Source organism: Ooceraea biroi, chromosome 14, assembly GCF_003672135.1.
Source record: "Ooceraea biroi isolate clonal line C1 chromosome 14, Obir_v5.4, whole genome shotgun sequence".
In the NCBI taxonomy this organism is placed as follows: domain Eukaryota; kingdom Metazoa; phylum Arthropoda; class Insecta; order Hymenoptera; family Formicidae; genus Ooceraea; species Ooceraea biroi.
In genome coordinates, this window is record NC_039519.1 from 6,276,375 (window position 1) to 6,300,365 (window position 23,991).

Here is a 23,991-nt window from a genome sequence, read left to right on the forward strand (position 1 = left end):
CAGGATAAACCAGGATAAATGTCTCGGAAATACAGCAGGCCAGCGCCTGACAGAGACCGGAAATAGAAGCTTGTGGTCGGATACGGATATGTATTTCGTTTGCCTTGGCGAATTTTTTTCGGCCGTTCTCGCCCTCATAACAGTTTTTGATATCCGGGATATGGCCTCTACAAACCCCAGCTACAAAATTCCTAAGCCTCGTCCGCAGAGCAGACGCGGTTCTTAAGCCCACCCTAATACGTCCCTCCGGATCTTGGTCCCATTCCGCGGTCTGCCCTCGAGAAGGGCAGCCGACGGAGTTCTCTTCTCTCCTTTGAATTCCGACGACGCCGACGCCCACGCAGCGTGCGCGACCAAAGCGTGGTAGAACATAAAAGAGTTCGTTGAGCGGATCAGCGACGTATAAAAGAGCACAGTTGTCTAAACAGAAATTCATGTCGCGCTCGCGAAGAAAGAACGAGACAGGTCAGGAGACAAAGGCGTCGGGAGCCTCGAAACAGGTGGCCGGTCGATGCCTGCGTAGCCTATGGTGACTCGGTTCGGCTCGATCGCAACATGCATGTGTATTGTACGTGAACAGTGATCGATCGACCTGTCCGCGTCGAATTCCCTGCCGCGCGCCCGTCCAAGGCACTCCCTGATCGTCTCTGTAACCTGAACGCTCGATAATCGGTGAAAAGGCAAACAACCCGGCAGAGTGTCTACATCCTACTTTCTCTCCTCGCGCCTGAGGATCGCTTACACGTACACAAATAAAAAATGCGGCAACATACATACTTTTTCTCCTCCACCGTGGATATCGAATCCTTCCCGCGCGTATAATCTTTAATCTTTCCGTCCAATTAAACACGTGTTCTCTCAAACTCGACTTGTGGCGAAATTGAATTGACCCTACGAGCCAACTATTAATTATCAGCGCAATCAAATTGAAAAAGTAACAGTGTCGATATCTTGGCAATTTACGCGCGTGAGACACGCGTCGGACCGGTGACGCGCGCATGTAGGTCCTCGCACCCGTGCGAGAGAACCTGCCCCGTATCTCTCGCACGGGCGATAAACGACAAGGGGGAAGAATCCAGAAGGGTGGCGGAGGTGCGCGATTAAAAGTCCTTCGGAGGATGCCGCGGATACACAGCTGGCGAGAGGTAATTGCGCCACGTGACTGTCGACGTATAGTGCACCGTAGCCACCCTGCACCCCGCCGCGGAATCTTCTACCAGCATCGCCGGTACCTACAGCAGCCTCGAACCCCCGTCGAGTCCCACTCGGTTCCCACCACCCCTTGGATCCCCCGCTCCGCGCCCCTCGAGGAACGAGCAACGAGCAATTTCATTACTGCTTAACGCCTGTCATAAATCTCCACGGGCGCCCTCTCGCTCTCCCCTCCCCCCCTGCCCTTCCCTGCGCCCGTCCTCCATCTCTTCCGCCCACCACCCTGTCGAGGCGCTTTCCCTTGTTTCACCTCTTCTCCCCTGAAGACTCCACCCTCGACTTCGCGTCTCCTCTCTTGCTTTCTCGCCGGCTCAATTTCTCTCCACTATGTTTCATCGCTTTTATCCTCCGCGTCTCTTTCGTACCTTTTTTCCTCCCATCACGCGTTCTCTTCCGCCGCGTCTAAAGAAGAGGGAAAGGAGACGGAGGACGCGCAGAGTGCTCATTCTGCACTTTTTACGTTACAGTTTAAAGAAAAATGAGGATGAGGGGATATCCTCGATGTTTCGTCGCTCCCTACACTCCTCCGCTTCTTTTTCTCACCTTCTCGCTCGCTTCATAATCCTCGATCATGTTGTTACGGAATTTCTTACCGTGCCGCGGGTACTATAATTCGCCCGGGAAAACGGAGGAAGCGAGTCGAGGGGTACAAGCAACACGATGGAAATAGGAGGCGGGAAGCTGAGAAAGCTGCAACACTAGCGCCTCTCCCGTTCTCCCCGCGCCTCCTTGAGCCGCGAGATTGTCGTTAGACGCTTCATTTACGCTCGCTCTCTGCGAAATTCACCGGTTGCGTCACAGGCGCCGCGCTGATAAATCACGCAGTCCGCTTTAAACGTTCCTGGCGCGAGGAGCGGCGGCGGCGCGTTTTCTCACTTTTTCATCGACCCACGACCGGGTTATATCTCTCCCGCACGTGAGCACGAGTATTTGCCAAACGCTGCGCTGCGAAAAACGGATGCTGAAGAATGCAACACGGCGAGGGTAATTGCTATCTGCTCCCGAAGCGCCTACTCTCCCGGCATTTCTCTCTTTCCCTCTCTTAATCTCTCTCGATCTTAACGTTATAAGACTACGATTATTATTAGGGGTGTGATTTAGTTTTGAGGGTTTTTTTGCTCAAAAACGCATGTATTTAAATATGATAATGAATGAATACCTTAATCCAAATATTTTCCTTCGTTTTCTATCACTTTTTCCCATCTTTCTGGCAAGAGATGGATTCCACCGCGATAAAATCACTCTTCTTTTCAGTTGATCCATTCGTCGACGAATTTTCGCACTTCTTCCAAATTATCAAAGTGTGTATCCTCTAAAGCGTGTTGCATCCACCGGAACAAATAATAATCGCATGGAGAATACGCGGGGTGCGGTAAGACTTCCCATTCAAGCTCTAATAGCGTTTCTTTCACTGATAACGCAACGTCAGGTCGAGCGTTGTCACGAAGAAGAATCACTTTCCGTCGTTTACTCGCAATTGGTGGTCGTTTTTGGTCCAATGCTTGCTTCAACTTGTACAATTGGTGTCGATAACGATCAGCCGTGACAGTCTCGTGCGGATTTAACAGCTCATAGTACACTATCGCACCAAACACAGAGCATTACTTTCGAACCGTGAATATTGCGTCTCGGAGTGGATGTTGATGATCCATCCATGATTTTCTGCGTTTCGGATTATCAAAATAGGTCCACTTTTTATCCCCAGTAACAATCCGAGACAAAAGACTCTTCTTTTTTTGCCTGGCGATCAACGAAATGCAAATGTTCAAATGGCACTTTCCGATAATTCATGTGGAACCCATTTCCCTTCTTTCTGAATTTTTCCCATTTCATGTAAATGTTTGGTAACTGTTGTACGATCAACATTTAATGCTCTGGCAAGTTCTGAAGTGGATTGTGTTGGATTTTCTTGCAATAATGCTTGGAAATCTGCATTTTCAAGCTTTCTTGGTTGTCCCGAGCGTTCTTTGTCCTTGACATCAGTATCACCACTTTTAAAGCGTCTAAACCAGTATTCACACGTCTTAATTGATGGGGCAGAATCACCATAAGTTTCCACAAGAATTCTATAACCGTCAGCCGCAGTTTTCTTTTGATTAAAAAACAAAAGCAACGCATGTCGAAAATGCTCTTTCGGATTTTTACGATGATATAAACAGGACTGTTATCGCATCTATTGCTATAATGCTACTAAATGTCATCATGGATAATGTCAAGACTGTAAGAAACAACAGTTATCGGAAACAGCTATTGGAACAAACTGACACTACAGCCATCTGTTGCAAAACCCTCAAAACTAAATCACACTCCTAATATTTCAAGTATCTAAATACCAAGTTACAAGTACTTGATGTAATGAAAATCAGTAACTTATCTTATGACGTCAGGATTATACATTCTGCTACCCTACTACACTCTATGCTTTATTTTTTATATCAACGAGTGTTGCGCTAAAGTAAAGTCTGACGATTAGATCTCTTGGTCGATGAATGCTTTCTGGAATGGCAGTCCGTCATCCCGAACAGTGTCAGCGGGCAAGAAAGAAGCCGACAGCCCGCGATCGGCTTTCTCGCCCGCAGGATTGGAATGCAGATGGCATTGTTCCAGGGCGCCAATGGGTTCCAACGTTGGAGTCGGAGGCGTTGATGAGCCGGCACGGTCCACGGATGTTTTCTCTCTAGTCACGCATTCTCTCTCTCTCTCTCTCTCTTTTTCTCGACCCGCTCATTCTCACCCGTGAAAGACTGCGGAATGCGATTCGCCGAGTTCTCGCGGGTCCCGACTATAGTAATATGCGGCCACAAAAACTCTGTCATCGTGGATATCGTGGATGCTCGCGGCGAGGTAACACGCTGGCAAGCCGCCGTCAGACACACACGAAGCTGAAGAATGCCGCTTTGGTATCATATTCTTCTTCTGTCCTGTGTGTTTCATCTATATTATTATTAAACTATCGAGGTGTCTCGTGAAATTTTCATTAGATTAACGAACACAGAGTTCTCTCTGTCTCTCTGTCTCTTTACGCATCACTCGTTGATCTTGGAAGATGTTCGAAATCTCTCGATCCAGGAGCAGAGATGACTCGTGCGGATCGCACGTACAATCGATAAGGCATCAAAAGTAGTTTGAAGCGTAATCTGACACGGCTCGTATAATTTAATACAGACTAGCTACGAAAGATATAGGGTTGTCTCGGTTTCTTTTTCACGACAAATCCTTTTTCTCGTCCCTCCCGTATAAGATTACCAGCACATACGCGCTTTCTCAGCTACCGACCTATAGCGCACGTTGCGGCTATCGTGCCGCGCCACGAATCGAGAATCAAGCAGCGGACGGTATTCGAAAATAACAGCCATCAAGAAAGGAAACTCGATGAAATCCTATACATTGAATTTCATGGCGTACGCGAGCAAGTGGGCAACGGTGCGAGGCATTCCAAAACAAAGATAATCCTGACGCGCAAAGCGGGATTTATGAGAGTGTCTAGGAGCATTTTTCAGCTACTGAACTCTGGGAAAGCTGGGATTAAGAATATTTTCCCAACGAGCCCGATCCACCGTTATCCGGACCGGGTCCGCCTGGGATCCCGCGCGCCGTTCATACGCTTCGCGGTTCCCCGCGCGCGCGAGGCGTGAGCGACGTCGCTAAATCATACGCGGTTACGGACTGGTCCTCGGAGATGGCTCGCGGATAAGGAGAAGCGAAGATCATGCCGCGCGCGGCTTGGCTCGCGTGTATCAAAGGACTCCATCTGCCTGGAGCCACGAGCTCGCCGTCCAGTCGCGGCGTCAATGTCAACGGCCTAATCATGACTAATGGTTCTTCGCTAGCCGGCTCCTCTCCCTTTTTCCTCCCTTTCTAGACGCATCGACACTGGAAATTCACAACGGTACCGGGGTGCACGCATGCACACGCACATAGGAAAGCACTGCGTACTCGCGTAATGTGCTGCCGTAATCGTGCGTACGGCAAAAAAACGCAAAGGGTACGAGCGCGCGGAGGGGAGAAAAATAGGAAAAAACGAGAAAGGCAAAGGGCGAAGGGGTAGATACTTTGTAAAATCGTTATACCATCGTTTCTCTGACGGGTTAACCCGACTCTCGCGTATACCTTACCTACAGTGACGCTCACGAGAAGCGAGAGCCGATCCCTATCTCGTGTTCTCTCTGTGCTCGGCGATCCGCGCGATCCGCGGCGGAACACGGCCGGTACGGGCGGACGGATTTTTGTCCAATTAGCATGCACCGCGTTGCAGAATCTTTTGCCGATGCAATCTCTACGTGGCGCGGGCCTATATCTCGCGATATTACGATTAATGCAATTTGACGTCGGTATTCCGGTCGACGATATCGCTCGGGCGCGAGCTCCGTGCATGCGGGCACGCCGGGCCGAACACATTGCTCGATCCCTCCCCTCGATCCACCCCGATCTCGCTCGGAGACAGAAACGACCGCCACGAATCTCAGATTATGCCCGGGGGCCGAGCTGCGTCCGCGCGGATTTCGATCTCTCTTGCCTCGACCGCATAAAGAGCGAACGCGGATTCGGTCGGGTCCCAGCGTCGAGTGTGAGAAAACGAGTTCGGACGGTTATACGAAGGCCTAACGACGTCGTTACTTAACAGTTATTATCGTTCGTCGATATCCGGAATCTCGAGAGATAATTATCGGAATTTGCATTTCGCTACGGTTGAGTGGAGAGCGCGACGCGCCCGCACCGTTTTACTCTATTTAGCGATACTCTCCTCCTTCGATGGTCGGCAGATGTGAAATCAAAAGGACTTTAGCGTAATAACCGCGAGCGTAACTATACTGTAAACGTCAGACTAGTCCGCAGTCAGCATATCTGGATTTCCAGAAGATCGAATAGTCGCGCTACGGATGATTCGAATGAGGCAGGACGAAGGGCGGAATTGCTTATATAGAGATGGCCGCCCGTGATATAAGATCCGGCGGATCCCGTAGGAAATCCCGGGAACGGATCTATCTTACCCCGAGGGATAGCACAGTTGCGCGGGGTGAAGGAGCGTGCGGAGGGGGAGGAATTCACCTGTCAGCCTGAATTAAAGGATGGCGGGATCGCGCGCTTGTGAGAGACCCAGTCGGCTCGGTTCCCGCAATTGAGGCGTCTTGCAGACCGCCCGGTTCCCATTTCGAGGTGCCGTGGAGAGGATACACGGTCTCGACCTCCATCCAAATCGATCCTCCCAGACATCCATATTCCGAATTTGGCGAAAACTTTCATTAGCTAAATTTAACGGAACGCTAATCGACATATTCTGATGACGCAAAATTAAATGTGTCTATTAATGAACTTAATCTCAGGTTTTGCATTATTTCTTTCATCTCAATTACCCAAGAACTTTCACTAGAAAACGTAAGGAACGTAAAATTTAATCATAACTTAATTATAATTCACACGCATATGCGTATATTCTAATTATCAATAATGAGCTATCTTAAAAGTTTCATTAGACTTATTTAGATGAGCGCTCGCTCGGTGTACGATTTGAGCACAAAGTCCTTTGTGCAAACGATATAATGCGAGGATTTAATATATAGGACATTATCGAGGATACTTTCGGATAATCAGGGATTCCCAGGACCGACCTCTTCAGTGCAATCCTCTTGCTTTGGCTTCTTTCGCGCGAGATATGCCGCGACGGGCATTTACGCAGCATCGACCGCGAAACGAGTCGCCTCTTAGAAGTCGCCGTGTAAGAATGAAGAAAGGAGAAAAGAAGAAGAAGAAAACGGGGAACGATACCGTCTGAAGACCGTGAAATCCGGATCCACTCTAAGCCCCGTTCAAGCCGCGGCGAAGCGGACTCTTGCTTTTCTCTCTCGCTCTGTTCGTCTTCTGGACGCCCAATCCGATAAAAGGAGGATGCGCGAGAAGCGAGAAGAGAAGCGCGTGGCGAATCGCCGCCGCGGTTCGTTCGCCTCGCCGGTTCGTTAACCGTCCAATCGCGGTGGTGCCGGTACGAGAACAGCGAAGACACCGTCGTCGTCCACCGGCAAAGATGCCGCAAAAATCTGACGTGACTCGCTTCGGCTATCCGACATCCCGTCCCTGCGTTCCAAGCCGAGAGGAACGCGTGTACGAAGACGCGAAGATTCTCTACCGGGATTTACATTTTAGTTATGTTCCAATGCCTACTTCTACTTCATAGGCAGATAGAATATTAGATATTCTAGAAGGTTGTAACCAGAAAATCGGAAATTAAATTATTTATTTCATCTGTAAAATATACGTTATAGATTGTGTATAAGGCAGACCGAAAGCGCGCACGGTTCGCAAAATCAGAGCCAGTTCGTTAATTAGATGTCGAGATGTAAACACGCATAAACATGCGTTGGATTATACACTATTGTATATAATAATTGTTAATTAATGTTCCGTTAATTACACGTCACAGAAACTCATAGCGCGTGTATGTCGAGTGGTCGTTTACTCTTCCGGTATAATTCGCTAGCGCTGGTCTACTGGATGTAATTTATTCCAAGTTTCATTGTTTCGTATCCTTTATTATCAATTGAAAACGCTCGGCAACTGATATTTTGTTAACGCCAGAGCAATTAATGTCACAAACGCGCTCGATGAAATTAACGACGCATTGGATAAGCATGAGAAGATTAGAAGCGTATACGCAAAATCATTAATAAGTGCGGAAATTAACGGAGAAAAATGACTATTTCGTTTCTATTAATGATTCCTTCTTTCGTAAATAATAATGAAAAATACACCCACAGAAAAGATTTCTGGACTTAATGCTATTACTCTTTAATCTATCATAAAATAAGATCGCTATAGCGACAATCATATTTATTATTGAAAAGAAGCATATTTTAATCTTAAATAGAAAATTCGAAAATCTAGATTCAAATAATCTTGGTGCTATCTCATTCATTTTCTCAGAAGGATTTAGATAAAAATTTGTAGCAAGTTCAAAATATTCTTGATTTAAGAATATTGTGAGACCTAAAAGACATCTTATTCTATTCTTGGAAGAGAATTTGTAGAAACACTTTCCCGATTTTCGATTGCAACACATAAATATTGGCCGTTTTATCCGAATAAAGGACGCAGAAGCGCCGAGTCGAAGAGCGACTGTGAGAAAATGATGCGTCGACATGGACAAAGCCTACTATAAAGTGGCGCTAATATCAAATTATTCTACATAGAAGAATATATAAGCATAAATTTGTATATGTTACTCTTGTCTCGAGACAGTAAGACAATCTTGTTTAATTCGAGAGAGAAGAATAGAAATTATTGATTTAAATTAAAAATTGTTTTATTTTCATATTTTTTATACTTGTAATACGATTAAATTAGTCAAGAATATTTTTCGTCTTGTTATCAGAAATCCTTTCCGAGGGTGTATATTTCAAGAAATAGTTTCGTTCGCAGAGTGGAAAACGCGTACCAGAGCGGGAGAAATACTTTTACAATGTCACACAGCGAAGACTATATACTTTTTCAGACAAAATAACCGCAAGTTATCTTCACGAGAAAGCCATTTCCTGCGGTCGAGAGGTAGAGCACGCGCGTTCATCGTGATCAGAATCTCGCGCTGTCTTCCGAATCGAGCCATCGCCCGATACAGTAATAGATCGATTGTATCAAAGTGTCACTCCTGCCCCGTCGTATCACAGCTCCCCCGATCGCGAGGACAGAACAGACGCGACTCCCCCGTGGGCTGCATCACCGCATCCATAGATCTCGCTGACTCGTTCCCCGCGATCACACCGCGAAAGTGCTTAATGTATTGTGAATAATATAATCGTCGACCGTTACAATCATCTCCCGGTCTGACCCGGACCGTGGCGTGCGAGCGATATGGCGGAGGGTGAAGCCAAGGGTGAAGCCAAGGGTGAGGGAGAGAGGAGAGATAAAGAGACAGCCTCAGTGTACGAAGTCGCATCAAGTATTGATACCACCTCGGCCTGCTACGTGCCGTAAACGCAGGTACGATTCGATACGCAACCTACGCACGCATACGCCCGATCGTTGCTCGACCCATAAGCACGATGGGGCCTTTGGAGCTGCGTTCAAGCCGCGGCTAGAGGTCCGGCACTCTCCTTAATGGGGTGCCACCGATATCCTCCGTCGCCGTTCGCACACGCGTGAACGAACTGGCACACCGACGAGCGAACGCGCACGCAGGCACGCCCGCAGACGATTCGCCCATCCGGATCCGAAGCCCAGATCCTGCGTACCTCACACTCCGTTTCTCATCTTTGTACCTCGGAAACGTTACCTAGACTCCTAGAAGAAATTTAGAGGTCTGCCGGGAATCGCGAGTAACGCACCTTAATGGGATTGGTGTTCGCGGAACGATCATTAACGTCGACGGGCGAGCATGCGGATCTGAAGAGAGGAGGAGAGAGAGAGAGAAAACGGCGTTTTGTCCTTGATCTCCGGCACGTCCTGGTGCACGGAGAACAACGTGGAACCACGCCATAAATCCGCTACGGTGCCTCCTGGGACGTCCGCCGACCCCAGCGCTTTCGAAGTTGCGATAATTGCGGGCGGTTAAGCGATTATCCAAAGAAGGTCTTACCGGACGTAGTTGAGTGATGATGATGGGGTGTCGCGACATCGATCGTGTATCACGATATCTTGCAATAATAAGCGCTTGTACGAACGAAAGGTACACGTTTTCGTCAAGGCTTCCCTGTCGATGATCGACGCCTGAAGCGCGAGAAAATCGCCGCTACACGGATACATCGCGTGTGTACACGCTGTGTACCGTGTTCGAGGGCGCGGAAGATCGTTAATAACCGGACAAGCATAATCCGCTGCCATGTGCCTGACACTTATGATTAGATTAATCAAGACCGCAGCAGCGCCGCGTCGTTCCGCGCCCTCATAACGAATTCATCCTAGCGTTCCCGAGAAAAGTGCGCGGCCGCGGCCCGCGCACGGGCAACGCAATAAAGTTATCTTTAACTCGAAGAAACGACCGTGTGATCCGAGAGGAGAGAAATAAATGGCCCGGATGACTGATAGCGCCTGGCTGCGGAATCAGTACGGCAGTCCCGGCCTCCAAAAAGGCAACCGGGAATTAGCGATGTCGCTGCATCAAAGTTAAGCCTACACGGTCGGCTGGGACGGACGTGAGATTACGTCGAGCGACAAGTAGAACCAGAAAGGCTAATGAGTGGCCGAGCTAATACCAGGCTCAGTGCCGTGCCCGCTGTCGCACACCCTTACGTCAGATGTACTACGCACGCGTATACGCGCGCGCGGGTGCACACACATACACGTGCATGTGGGCGCGGGTAGGTACAGGGGAGCACGACTTTCTCTCCCCTTTCTCCGTCCGGCCGACGACGGGATCTACGCGTACCGGCCCTCGGTTTAAACCTATGAATGCATATTCAAGATACGAATGTTTTAAATCCAGGCAGGATTATTCGCCGACGAGTAGGTACGCTTCTGGCCCGAGGGAGACGGGGTAGAAGAGCGAGAGCGGCTCGGGTGTATAAAGATGGGCTATTTTATTATTTTTCATATCGACAAGAGCACAAGAGGAAAAGGAGGGAAGCGGAGAGCACGACGAGAACAACGGGGCGACGCGGAGGAGCGGGATGGAGTGGCGCGGAGGGTGAGGGATTAACGGCGATAAATTTCGCAAAAATAGGGGCTTAAGCTGTCGCGGGGCGACAGTCTAATCCCAGTTCCGCGCGCGCGCTACCCCCCTTAGAGATGGGGGTACGGCTCGACGTAGAATTGTCGCGCGAGAAGCGGCGCGCTGTTGGTGGCGATGCTGGCGGAGATGGCCGCTCGCAGTTTTTGCAATTATCTTCCCAGCTCTCAAGACTCTTTTTCCTTTTTCTGCCTTTCCTTTCCTTGCCGATATTCGCGAAATTCGCAGACTCCGATTTTTCCCCACAGTCTGGTGGTCTCTAAAGGAAACGCGTTTCGTCAACCGCGCGGACACGATCGTGACAACATGGAGATTTCCTAACCACCCACAGTGTCTTCTTCACGTCATCAAGACTTCATCGCAAAACTTCATCAAGTCGCCTGAGTGGCACCAGTGGAGCAACGCGTCGTGAAGCGGATGCATCCGGTTGCGGTTTCGTTCATAGTCTCCCTGGCGAGAAACGCGAGTGGGCGAGAGAAGAGCACGGCGAAGAGGGAAAGGAGTTTCGGCATTCACCTCGACGTGTCCAGAACGGACGCAACAATGGCCGCGCATCAACATAATTACAGTTCGCCTCGGTTAGCGGCGCGCGAGCCCGACGAGGGCCAAGTATTATATTCAAATGCGAGGCGAGGCGGCGCCAGGAAGCAAAGAAGAACTGGCAAAGGCGAAAGGGGTTGCCGTGCCCCGCGGTCGAGTAGTGGAGGTTGAAGGTTGTGGGTTCACATAGGAGACGCGGAGAGAAGCGAGAGACCAAGGACCGAAGAACGAGCGAGAGGACGCAGAAATGTCGCTTCGAGCAAACTGTCCAGCTTGAATCCCAAGAGAGGAAATTATGTCGTCTGGCTTGACCCAACTGGTCACTTTTGCAACGTTTCCTTCCATGAGAAGGATGAAGAAAAGTTCGGTAACCCTATAATACTGATACTCTTTTCGACTGACTAGTTCTTAAAAGCACTGTAAACAGTTAACATGTCATAGCGAAATTGAATAGTTTCAATATTTAATAGAAAATCACATTTCCTATTATCAATCACAGATTATAATATTCCTATATATGCAAATGAATTTATAAAAAAATATCGGCATATTTTTATTTATAAATTTTTAGGTGACTCAGATTTCATGCTTACTAAATTTTCATTATTTCTACATCCCTGGTTTCTCACAACACATATAATCTTTCGATACGGTAACGGAAAGCTTTCACAGCCACGCGAAACGCGTGTATGCACCGTAGCGGTGATATCACCGAGCCCGAGAATCCTTCTGTAGGCACGTCGTAAGATCAAGGAACACAGACGGAAGAAAAGACGTTCCCGGGGGAGAAAGATGACGGTGAACGGAAGAGCGGACGATACAAGGGGTCCGGGGCAAGCATTGACTTCCCGGGCGAGGAAGAAACGAAGGCTCGAGGATTTGTTCGAGCGGAAAACTGCCGGTCGATGTATGCAAACGTCTCCTCCACGTTCTTCGGAGCCGATAGGGTGACAACGGGCGTGTCGTGTCGCCTCCGGGAGCCGGTTTCCGCGTCGCGAAAGAATTGTCCGCCCGCGTGACGGGCGTCCGCCTCCTCCGTGGTAGCCGTCGCGAGACGAAGCGGATGCAAAGCGCGGCGGCGGACAAGCCGGGCTCGTGGACCTTGACCCACGACACGTCAAGGACGGGCAAGCGGTACCGGAAGCAGGTGGATAATGGCCGGTCCAGGGGTGCCAAGGGGACAATAGATGTCAGCCGGTACGCAGCGGCACCACGGCGCGGGACCGAGATAGCAGATCTAAGTGGGCCATGCCGCGCTACGGTTATGGCGGCATAAAACGCTCCGGTAGTACCGGAGGGGGCGGCGCAGCCAGCCGCGCGACGGGTCGTGCGGTAGTCAAGTTGAGTGCCGGAGAGAGAGCCCCTTTACGGCCGAAAAAACTGCCGCTATGATTGTCTATGCAAATTGTTTAAGATATCCGGGGTGAAGGCAGTTCCGCGTCTTTTGCGGCGGCCGTTTCGCGAAAACCGGCACTACTGCTGTCAGTGGCGCTCAGCCGTCTGTGACCTCACAGTTCTCTACAATCTTGCTCGTGCTGACCATCGGTGTGCGATCGCGCCTCTGCGTTCTTTTAGCGGGATATTACTCCAGAGCGAGGTGATCGCGACTTTTGCGGTATTTAATGGCGCACGCGGCAACGCTTCGTCTGACAAAAATAATTTATAGTCGCGCGGTGTCGGCTACCTCTGTGAGTAGACAAACGGATAGAAATAAGATCCGTACAAGCTACCTACCGGTTTTATCGCGCCGTAAAGTATTAAACGTTCTCCGTTGCATCATACCTTGATGGCGATGTGGATGAATTAAAGATCGTATCAAGATATATTGCTGTGCCGCGGAGCGCAAGCAGCAAATGAAGCGCGTTTCATTATCGATCCCGATGGGAAGACGTTAACGTTTCGGTCTGTAGGACTCCACCACATGTAGGTAATGGCATTGCTGGTTTGTGGTTTGCAGCACGCCGACCTTACCTATCTCTTAGATGGCTTATTGATTGCCTCGACTGCACTCCGTTCTCCCATTACGACAATGCAGAGACAATCTACCTGTTCTTCTGTGCCAAGCTTTGAAAATTTCTCATAGTTTAATAATTCCACATCTTTAAAGTAGTTTTATCATTACATTCAAAATTATTTAATTCACAATTTTGCGTTCTCTTGCACAAGAGCACACGTTTGTCATAAAATTCTTATATTTGACTAATCAAATAACTTTGATAATCCTTCATTACATCATCATGTAACACATAAAATTATCAAATATTAAAATTTTTTTTATAAATTAAAATATTTTCAGATTACAAATTAATTTCTTTCTACAATTTCAACTTTATATGCATATATATTTCTTAGGAATAACAACTTTTCGTGAACGGCATTCGATAAAGTGCCACATAAAGAACTAGCAAATGCAATTTCGTAGAATGTTTCATTGATATAAGAAGACTACAGTCTATCAGAATAAAGCTACGGCTAAGAAGCGAAAGGGTAATGGGAGTGACAGCGGGGACGCTAAAGCAGCGGGATAAAGTGGAGGTAGAAAATTAAAGAATGAAAAGAACGACGAAGCGGAAGAAGGAGCGAAGTCGCGAGAAACTGCAAACTAGAGACGGGTATATCTCTCGAGTAAATTAAAATGGATTATATGTGTGGACTCCATCTTCAATCTTACTTCTCTCCTCTACCGCATTCTCCAGTACACTTGTGATGCCAACGTCTGCTTATTGCTAATATTTATCGCACGGAATCCAACGTGTGCAGATATCTGGAAATATTCAAAAGCCGATGGCAAGCCATATTCAATTTGCATACAGAGAAGTAAGAAAATTCGCCGCGGAAATTTATGCTGGAAAATGAAATCTCGCAAAAAATTATTATTTTATGAATGATGTAAAATTATTTCTTAACGTATATAATCTTCAATGTGCAATAATTTACACGAATTAATCGGAATTTCATGGGCTTGCCAAACGTCAAATAAAATTAAATTAAACGAAACGTGGCACTCTTGCACCAGTGCATCCGCGACTTGAGAATTCGTCGCAGAATTTACGATCCTCTTTTTGGAAAGAGAAAAAGCAAAACGTTTTACGAAGTTTGCTGATGTATTATACAGCACAGTCCTCCCGTGCAAAGGTGTACACGAGAAAGGACGAGGACGAGGAAGTCTAGGTCGGTACCCACAATTCTGGAAAGCCCAACTCCACCGACCGGGGAAGGTCGGGACACGGAGTCGACCATGATGTATGCTCCTCTTCCGTCTAATTAAACTTGGGGAGGGTCGCAGAGTTGGTTGGTTGGTTGGTTGGTTGGTTAGTTGGTGCGCCGGTTGTACGGACGGACGTACGTACGTACGATCGGACTGACAGCGAGGGGCGGTCGGCGGATGGCTTTCAAAATGACAACCGGAGAGAGCAGGAAAGAGCGGGAGACTGAGAGCATCCGAATGGAAGACCACATAGCGAGAGAAGGATGACGAAGGATCCGCGCCTCTCCGCGAACGCATGAAACGGTACTTATAGCGAGAGTGGGATCACCGACTTCCTCCCGGGAGACTCGATGCACTTAACTTCTATTACATTATTCATACGCGGCGATAAACAATTCGATGAAAAAAGAAGATCCGGCAGCGATGCCGGACGATAGTTTCGTACGCCGAAACTTTTATCGGATATTGGCAAGCGTCGCGATTTTCGAAAATATCGCCGAGTCAGCGCAGCACGGCAAAACACGCGGTTTCGTATGGGAATACACGCCAACGAATACATAAACTTGCTTTTAGGAAATTCCATTAATCTCCAGTTGCACTCCGTGTACACGAAGTTCGTTTTGTGCGATAGATCGACTGTTTGAGCGGTAGCATTCTCTCTTTTCTTATCCGTCCTTATTCGCCCGAAGATACTTTTTCTCTTGTGTCACATATATATTTCGTAATGTATAGAAACCAACTACTCAACTTTTCGCTTGGCTTATCGTCGAAATGTAAATGACTCAAGACGAACTTACAATAGCGCGAACACACGTAAATGATCGGCTAAAATTATTTACTTTCTCGTGCAAATTGCCTAATATCCAAGTTGATTAATAACTGCTAGCACGCCCGTGTGAGCGTGTAGATACGCCACAGATAAGGAATATGGTATTTCAGAGAAAGAGCTAAGCAACAATTATTAATAGCTCCCTATTGCGAATAATCCACATCGGCAACAATCGTTTAATCGATCTCGTATTTCTTCGCTAAACCCGTATCTTATATAATATTAAAAGTTGCATTCAAGCGTTGCCCTTATTCATTTTTCTCAAATCTCCGATCAAAAGTGTACATTATACTGAGTAATTGCCCTCTCTCACTCCATGTTAATCCTGACATTAAAATTACATTGCAAGTTATGATATTATCCCTTATAGAGATGATTACAAATTCCTACATCCTCTTTTCTAATTCACCCAATCTCCGTCGCAATTTTATTCCGGTATTTACCTTTCTCCACATTCTCTCGGCACTCCATTCCTTTTCATTCTGTGCATTCTAACGCAACGCTCAGCGCGCACTTCAGTACTCGCTTTTCATTGAGCGCTACTTATTTCCTTCTGTCGGTTTCTCTCTCCATCTATGTAAACTATGTGTATACATAAACTATGTCTATTCAAGCGTGCTACGGTGCGCTCGGCTGCTTCCCGTTTACCGTGTCAATGCAGACTAGCTGCTACGAACCGGGACAGACCATTGGCGCGCCCCAACGAATTCCTTGGCGCGAGACGTCGCGATTCCGAATGTTTAACCGGCTAGATTAAACGACGGCAGTCGATGGCTGAACGCGAGCTGAAATTCTCCACGGCAATGGCTTCCATGTATGACGAAAATGGAATGAGCGACGATCGGCGTATTCGCGCTGGACACAATGAATTTATGGCGGATACCTTCAACTTGCCTCGACTCGCAAACATCGCCGCGAAACCTCCGAGTACGTGATAACTCTCCGATGACTATTGGACCGCTGGTGTGCTACAATCGTGCGCCGTGATATACACTTATATTCACGCTAAGATAGGTCATCGATCCCTGGAGATTATCAAGATCCGCGTATCATCGGAGAAAAACACAGAAAATTAGGACATTAAACGGAGAATGGTAAGATTGTAATTTGTTCGACGAAAAAAGGCAAAACGTCGAGAAGAGCGCTCTAAAGACCTTGGCACTCGAGTAAATACGAAGTTGGCTCGCACCGCTTGCTCTTTTAAGGTGTAATACGTATCCAGTGCACCGAATGAATTCCGGAGACTGCGGTGCAGTCGCTTAATCGCTCGTAATAACGCCGAGACGAATGCGGCGCTCCCCGAGACGACTGTCGTGAAAAACCTCCGTAATTTCTGGCGGATGGCACCGTATAATCGCTCGCAGACGAGTCCCGAGTGAGTTTCGCTGCGTCTTGGATCGGACGTTTTTTCGTCATTAACAGCACGAACGCGTTTCGATCGTGCCACGAAAATTTAACAAATTTAAACACGCGTATTTTCTAACTAAAATGCAACTGTGCACTTGGAGCAATTTAGAATATAACGTTACGTAGAACAATAATTTAGAGCAATGAAAGCAATACGAAAACCGAATAATTATATATGCACACGTACACATGTGTGTAGGAGAATTAACAAATATGAGAACGCAAGGCACCCCGAGGATTAGTGTATCGAGTGAAACTCTCTGGACTCCCATATGTACATCGAAACAAACTTTGAACGAATCGACAGACATCGAAACTCAGACCGGGTGTCGTCAGGGGACGGCGCATCGAGTCCCGGCGCACCGTCGGTTTACACTAAAATCCTTTTAACTTGGGCACCGCGCACGAGGTCGTTAACATCCGCGAGAGCTCTCGACGACGCGATTAACTGAGAGGCAAGAGGAGCGCCGACCGCGGGCTCGTCTTTCTCGTCGTGCGAGCGCGGTATCGTCATCCTGCAAACAGCGTATATGCATTAAACCATGAACCCACTATCCCCGACGTCATATCCAATACACGTTGTTAGGGGGTTGCTGAAGCCGCGATACAGTACAGGGAAACGTACGGCGGCGAAGCGGAGACAGGGGAGGACGGTAGGTGGCTGCAGGGTGGTTTCGAGGGTGGCTGCCAACCCCCCCAGTGCGGTAATGGCATTAACCGAGCTGCAATATGATTACCGCTCTCGCAAGGTAACCTGATCACACCCGAAATCTATGGGGTGTCCGGAATACAGGCGGGAGAAAGAGAGAGACAGAAACATAGGCCGAGCGAGCGAGAGAGGGTGATAAAGACAGAGAAACTTGTGCAGTGAGGGACAATGTATTGTGTGCTTGGAATAGCCGCGCAACGTTACGCAACTGCGGCGACCGCCGCCGACGCCGGGGTTCGGTTGGCGTTCTCCCCCTTAATCGCGTTGCGCTTTTTGCGGCTCAGATTACCCGTGAATCATTAGACACTCGGGGCCCCGGCAGAATCGAGAGCCACCACTACCACCGTCGCGCTGCGGATCGTTCCTTATCTCGGCATTACAAGATTAGCCTTTCATCTCCCTTCCTCTCTCTTTCTCACTCCCTTATTTTTAATCGTCTTTCTTTCGTTCGAGCAAGCGTGTCTTTTTTCTCGCTAATTGTTCGCAGGCTTTGACACTGACACGTGCATGCTGAGAGGTAAGGTTCTCCCGACAGCACAGTTTAAGCTCCATGAGATTCATAGCGATATAACGTAAAAAGTAACTCGCGCAGATGCGTTTGTGTTGATATTAAAGTGAAATCTTTACAAGACCAGCCGCGGTCTTCACACCATTTCGACGGTTTTTACGAAGAAACGTGTCAGCACGGCTTTTTCTCCCTTCTCCGCAACTGCGAGTAATGCATGCGTGAAAAAGATACATTTACGAACGAAAGCGTTAAGTGACGATTCTCTCGACGGCATCGCGACGCTCGGCACACTTTGAAGACAGCAAGTGTCGTCGATGTGCTACATGACGAAGAAGGTACTTACCGTGAGATGTTGAAAGAGCCACGCCCTAAGGATGTTCGTCGCAACCTTAGGAAAGATACCGCGCTTCTTTTGGTTCTTCTTGCCCGTCGAATCGTCGTCTTCCTCGCCCGTGCCCTCGCCACTACCGATACTCGCGTTACTCGCGTCACCTGCAACAGTAAGAAGAGAGCCAAGGTCATCACGTGCCGCCTCGGTAATCGATGCAAGTCTATATGACACTTTCCAAAAAATTGTTTTTCCCCTGTATTCAACTGTGCCCTAAAATAAATAATATCAAAACTTCTGTTAAAACTTAAATTAAAAGGTGTTTGCATTTCACTTATAAAATATGCATTAATTTAATCTTCCTGTATTTCTTCTTTTTTTAATACGTACTAGAATAAAGAACAAGAGAAATCGAATTTGATTCGCGATTAAATCGCGAGGCATCTCGCACGTAGAAGCGGGATTTCCGACGCGTTTAAACCGCGCTCCGATTTTCGGTCCATACCCTGGTGGGCGATAACTACCTCGACCCTAGGGCTGGTTCCCATGCATACAAACACCATTAAGCCACCCGCAATCACCCGGCCCCCTTCGACCCGGCGGACCCCGTAACACGCTCCGCTCTCTCGGCTCAAGCGTGTACCCCTGCCTCTTTTCCACCCCGCCGTCACCCCGCGTGCATTAATTCCCCGTCATTTATCAATCTTAGCTTTTTAATTGCGCAGTCACCAGGGACTCGAGAAGCGGGACAGTAATGAGAGATATTAAGACGCTTTTGGCTACACGCTTCGGAAGCCGACGCCATTTTTTTATATTATTGAACATGCTTCGAGTTATTCATTAGTACACTGTATTAAACGACCTACATGTGCTCATTTTGTTAACGCGTCTTGAGGCCAGCCGAACTTGAAGAATACAACAATATGATAATGGCAAATTTCCGTTATTAGATTCATCCTTAATATATTTATTATATTTATTATAAAAAACTGAATTTTCATATATTTAATCTTTACATTGTACATTAATATTAAAATCATTTTAAATAATGTCAATTATTGTAATATGTTTAAATCGTTAATTTCATTACGTTAAATATATTATACAGGGTGAGGCACCTAAAACAGGCCACCTGAATATCTCGGCTGTTATTAGTGATAGAAATAAATGTGTCAGACCAAACTTGCATGGTTTCGAGGGACACATAATTTGTTCTAAATAGTTTTTTATTAGGTGGACGCGTAGAGGTCATATGAAGGTCAACTTCGTTTTTTTAAATGGTATATGTTTTTTACGTACCATCTAGTAGAGCGTTTGAAGATGCGCACATTGATCTACGGGTCAAAATCATTCAAGGTCACTGAAGGCTAAAATTTCTAAGGGCTAGAACTTTTTCACTTCTGAATTTACGGTATTTTCAATAGCAGGGAACTCTAGGCAACATAAAAAATAATGATAACAACAACTCAGAACTTCGCGGAAAAAAAAATTTCGAAGGGCTAGAACTTTTTCATTTCTGAGTTTACAGTATTTTTAATAGCAGAGAACTCTAGGCAATATAAAGTAAATCATTTTCCCTTGCAGTTGGCCTTCAGTGACCTTGAATGATTTTGACCCGTAGATCAATGTGCGCATCTTCAAACGCTCTACTAGATGGTACGTAAAAAAACATATCATACCATTTAAAAAAACGAAGTTGACCTTCATATGACCTCTACGCGTCGACCTAATAAAAAACTATTTAGAACAAATTATGTGTCCCTCGAAACCATGCAAGTTTGGTCTGACACATTTTTTCTATCACCAATAACAGCCGAGATATTCAGGTGGCCTGTTTTAGGTGCCTCACCCTGTATATGGACATTTAATGTACGTATAGAGATTTTTATGCCAAGAGTTTTATCTGATAGGTGAGATATTTCGTGACCGTAAATTTCCACCCCACGGAACGTAATATTACAGCGGTTTTGATAATACGACCAGTGTGATCGTTACCACCGTGACGTGGGGTTGGAGGCGATTATGGAATAAAATGCAATTTCGTCGGAATTCCCGTGATGTCCCGGCGAATCAATCTCCCGGACGAGCCCGGCGCCGGAAGTTCGAGGTTCCCTTTATTCCTTCTCCTCGCAATCAGCCAGAAAGGAGAGCGGAGGGCTACTTACGCCGGCGGATTATAAATGACCGAGCCTTATCGTGGTGCCCAAGGCCCCGGTTCCCAAGGTTCTATCGTAACAGAGAGATCAGGGTGAACCCGGCGCTCCCAGGGGGTTCACGATGACAGGTCGCCCGAGGGCGCCGGCGACCCACCCCTCTCGCACGCCAAAGAACGGTCTCGTGCCCGAGATTAACTTTGAATTCGTTGAGAGGACCGCCGTCGTCGTCGCCATCGTCGTCGGGCGAGGGTAGAGCGACGGCAGGACGAAAAATTTGTCCGTCGTAGGAACGGACGGACCGGAACGACGGGAGATCGATGGGAATCGGTGCCACGTACGACGTATTTTCGCGCGCGGTGCCGCTTTCCTGAAACGTTCTAGGGGGAGAAAAAAACGAGAAAAGGCGCCGCGCGACTGTACGCCATCCAGCCTGATGGGTATTCACCGTTTCTCGTGATGCGATTCGTTCCAGCGATTCGACAAATTTCGCGAAACGCAATTTTCCAGAGGGATCGCCGTAACTTATCGACGGCGTAATCGAAATGAGATTTCGATGCATGCAAGATATCCGTGGCCGCGGTTTGCGATCATCAGGAACGAAACGGGAAATCCTCGTACGAGGGAGACGGCAGATATATTTAGAACTGCTAAAAATAACCGACTATTCGGTGACATTAAGATACCGAGCTGCGTCAGCGTTATGGATCCGTCTGGTTAGTCTCGCGAGGGTCGGCGATTCTGTGGCCATTTTTTTGCTCGTTGACCATACTTGTTTTCCATCCGGAACGTAAGACCCATCGGCGGCGGTCGTTGCGAACACGGCAAAAACGACGTTAGACGTTCGCCCTCTCCTCAGAAGTCCGTTAATGGCGCGGCCGCAAGAATAGGGCGCCCTGCGAGCTCATAGAACGAACGGCGGGTGGCTAGCGGAATAACGGAATGGCTAACGGGAACGTCCCTCTGATTGCAGTTAATTTACTCGCTGAATCGGGTTAATGTAGCGTACCGGTCGTGCCATGCGGCTCCGTGCAGCGACGTATCGGTGTCCCGGCGAAGGAAAATGGTTTTCCTCGTCCGAGTATCGTTCATCGCGCTCAGACCGAATCCTTTTTAATCGCGCGATAAATTCCTACGCAATTATCTAAATACGGTCCATCGATCTTTATCCCGAGAGCAAGAAGATTGCAACCGCACCGGAAAGAACTGTACCAAGCACGAGCTGCAGAACACTTGAAAGTATCGTAATATATTGCTAGCGCGCGTAAGGAATATCTGCAAGGTCGCATCGGAAAAATATTATATTGCGGTCGCAATAATTCACTCGAAATGTACAACGCGGTTTTCCCTGACGGGTCGTTAAAATCTTATTTGACTTTAGATAGTCGTCGATGCACACATGTAATCCAGCTGCACTGGTATTTCACGCGCGATCATACGCCCACAGGCTGTCATCGATAATGTAATGCCGTTTCTCGTCGTCGCAATCGAGCGCGCGTCACGGGATCAGGATCGTGATCGACAACCCACGCCGAGTTCCGTCCTGTCCCGGGGCAAGCCCGTGCGCAAGCCTCGAGTCCAGCAACGTTCGTGCTCGAAATGCCGATTGTGCCCGAAGTTTAATGTGCCTTGAGAGAAATTGACGGAAATTACTTTGGCTGGTCGAGTGCGATGAGGAATGCGACGGTCTCGCTATATCGTCACAGCTGCGGGTAACGAGTAGGTAGATACTTGTTCGCAGCGATACCGATACCCGTGCCGTTACATCCTCATTCCAGAAATTGATAGCACGGGGCCACCCACGTGTCTCGCGCACGACGATCGCATATATCGACGGGCGAGTGTTCCCCGCATCAGCGCGGAAATCCACCAGCAAGATGCACCGGGCAGCGCGAGTGCGGTTCATTCTCCACGACGCGTTTACGAGGCCGCCCTCGGTGGAGGAACAGACGTGGCGGACGTCGGCGACGAGCGGGGGATAGAAGCCATATCGTCCGCGTGTTGATTTACGCGGCGTACCGCGCATTTTTACTACCGCGTTATAGAGATTTAAGTGCGGCCAATTATACGTTTATGCCGTCTCCATGCCCGTGTCCGCCCTCGCCCCTCTTTCTTTCTCGCTCGCTCGTTCGCTCTTCCGTTCAATGGCGCTTCCGACCGACGCGACGCGGCCCGGTTTCTTTCTCCCGGCTTGTCGCGGCTATACTTGGCGAATGGAGAATGGGCGAAGCCTCACACACGCCGGCGATAATCTATTTCGAGACAGCCACAGCCACTCTTGTCGCGCGCGCCATTCTCAAAATCAGGATACGAGTGGAAGTATATCACGGTGACAACGCTACTGATCGGCGACTCCGAGTTTCAGTTTAAACCAGGAACACCAATTCGGAGGGAATTGGATGAATTACACACGGTCGCATTCAAATAGTGATAGCTAAATTTATGATATTGTGATATCTAAAATTTGATATTTATTAATATAACAATATATGCATTTCGTTTGATTCCGTTCATTAAACTGATTCACATCATCTGCAGCTTTTCTGAATGATACGTAATTCATAGAATTTCAAAATATTTAGAACCTATCGGGGCAATCGATAAACTCTGATGATCACATCGAGATAGAACGTCAAACCGAGAACGTCTTCCTCGAAGACGGAGGCCGCTGCCTCTATTTAGGGTGGCCGCGCAAACTGTCGAAATAACCAGCGCATATGGTCGCCGAAAATAAACTCCTCCTTATTCCCATCCCGTCGAAGCGAGGACCGTGCTAGTCTCTTTCTCTTTCTTGTTCTCTTTCGTCTGCTCTCTCTCTTTCTCTCTTGGCTTCTCGTTCTCGCCTCTCCCCTTCTCACCCTTCCTCGTGAGCGCTTCTTCCAACCACGCGATCCGCTTCGAACTCCTCTTCGCATATACGACTTTAGACGCGAGCTCGAGAGTGCGCGACCCTCCGGCACGAGCGTGTAGGTAGAGGACCTACCGGATACCGAGACATTTATTTGTTGCCGCGTCGGCTACGCCACGCGCATAAGAGGGACCATCAGGCGAAGGGTGGAAAAAAAGGAAAACGAGAGAAAGATGGGTCGGTCTATACGCCTCGGGTATCGCGTTTCGCGGTCACGAAGACGAAGATTCACCGCGCGACCGTAGCTTCCGCAGCTTCGCGATGTCGAGGAAAAATTTTGTAAGTCACGAGATAACCATCGCGAGGATTATCGATCATTCTCGTTAGAGGAAGCGAGATCGATTCGCAAGCTGCATTCGTGTTTCCACTTTCGGTGGCGGAGAACTAGCGATTGCGCACGGCTGAAAATCGCGGGGAAGGTCGTTGCACCAAAACACGCCGGCTTCTGGCTCGAGTTGATTCGAGAAGTCTCGGCGACCGCGGGGGATAGGAGTCTTACTTCGGTGATTCCCAGACTATTTTTGACGATGAAAA

At 48.1% G+C, this 23,991-nt stretch overlaps 1 protein-coding gene across 3 annotated transcripts in view; it reads right to left on the reverse strand.

The window, feature by feature from the left end:
• LOC105283299 (homeobox protein homothorax) overlaps positions 1–23,991 on the reverse strand; it is a 429,006-nt gene that overhangs the window by 161,146 nt on the left and 243,869 nt on the right. For 2 of the 3 annotated variants that reach the window (XM_026975100.1, XM_026975098.1), the window contains exon 10: positions 18,412–18,563. In XM_026975100.1, coding sequence (XP_026830901.1) covers positions 18,412–18,563 — 152 coding nt within the window. The remainder of the gene's footprint in view (positions 1–18,411; positions 18,564–23,991) is intronic. The other variant, XM_026975099.1, reaches the window with a different exon arrangement.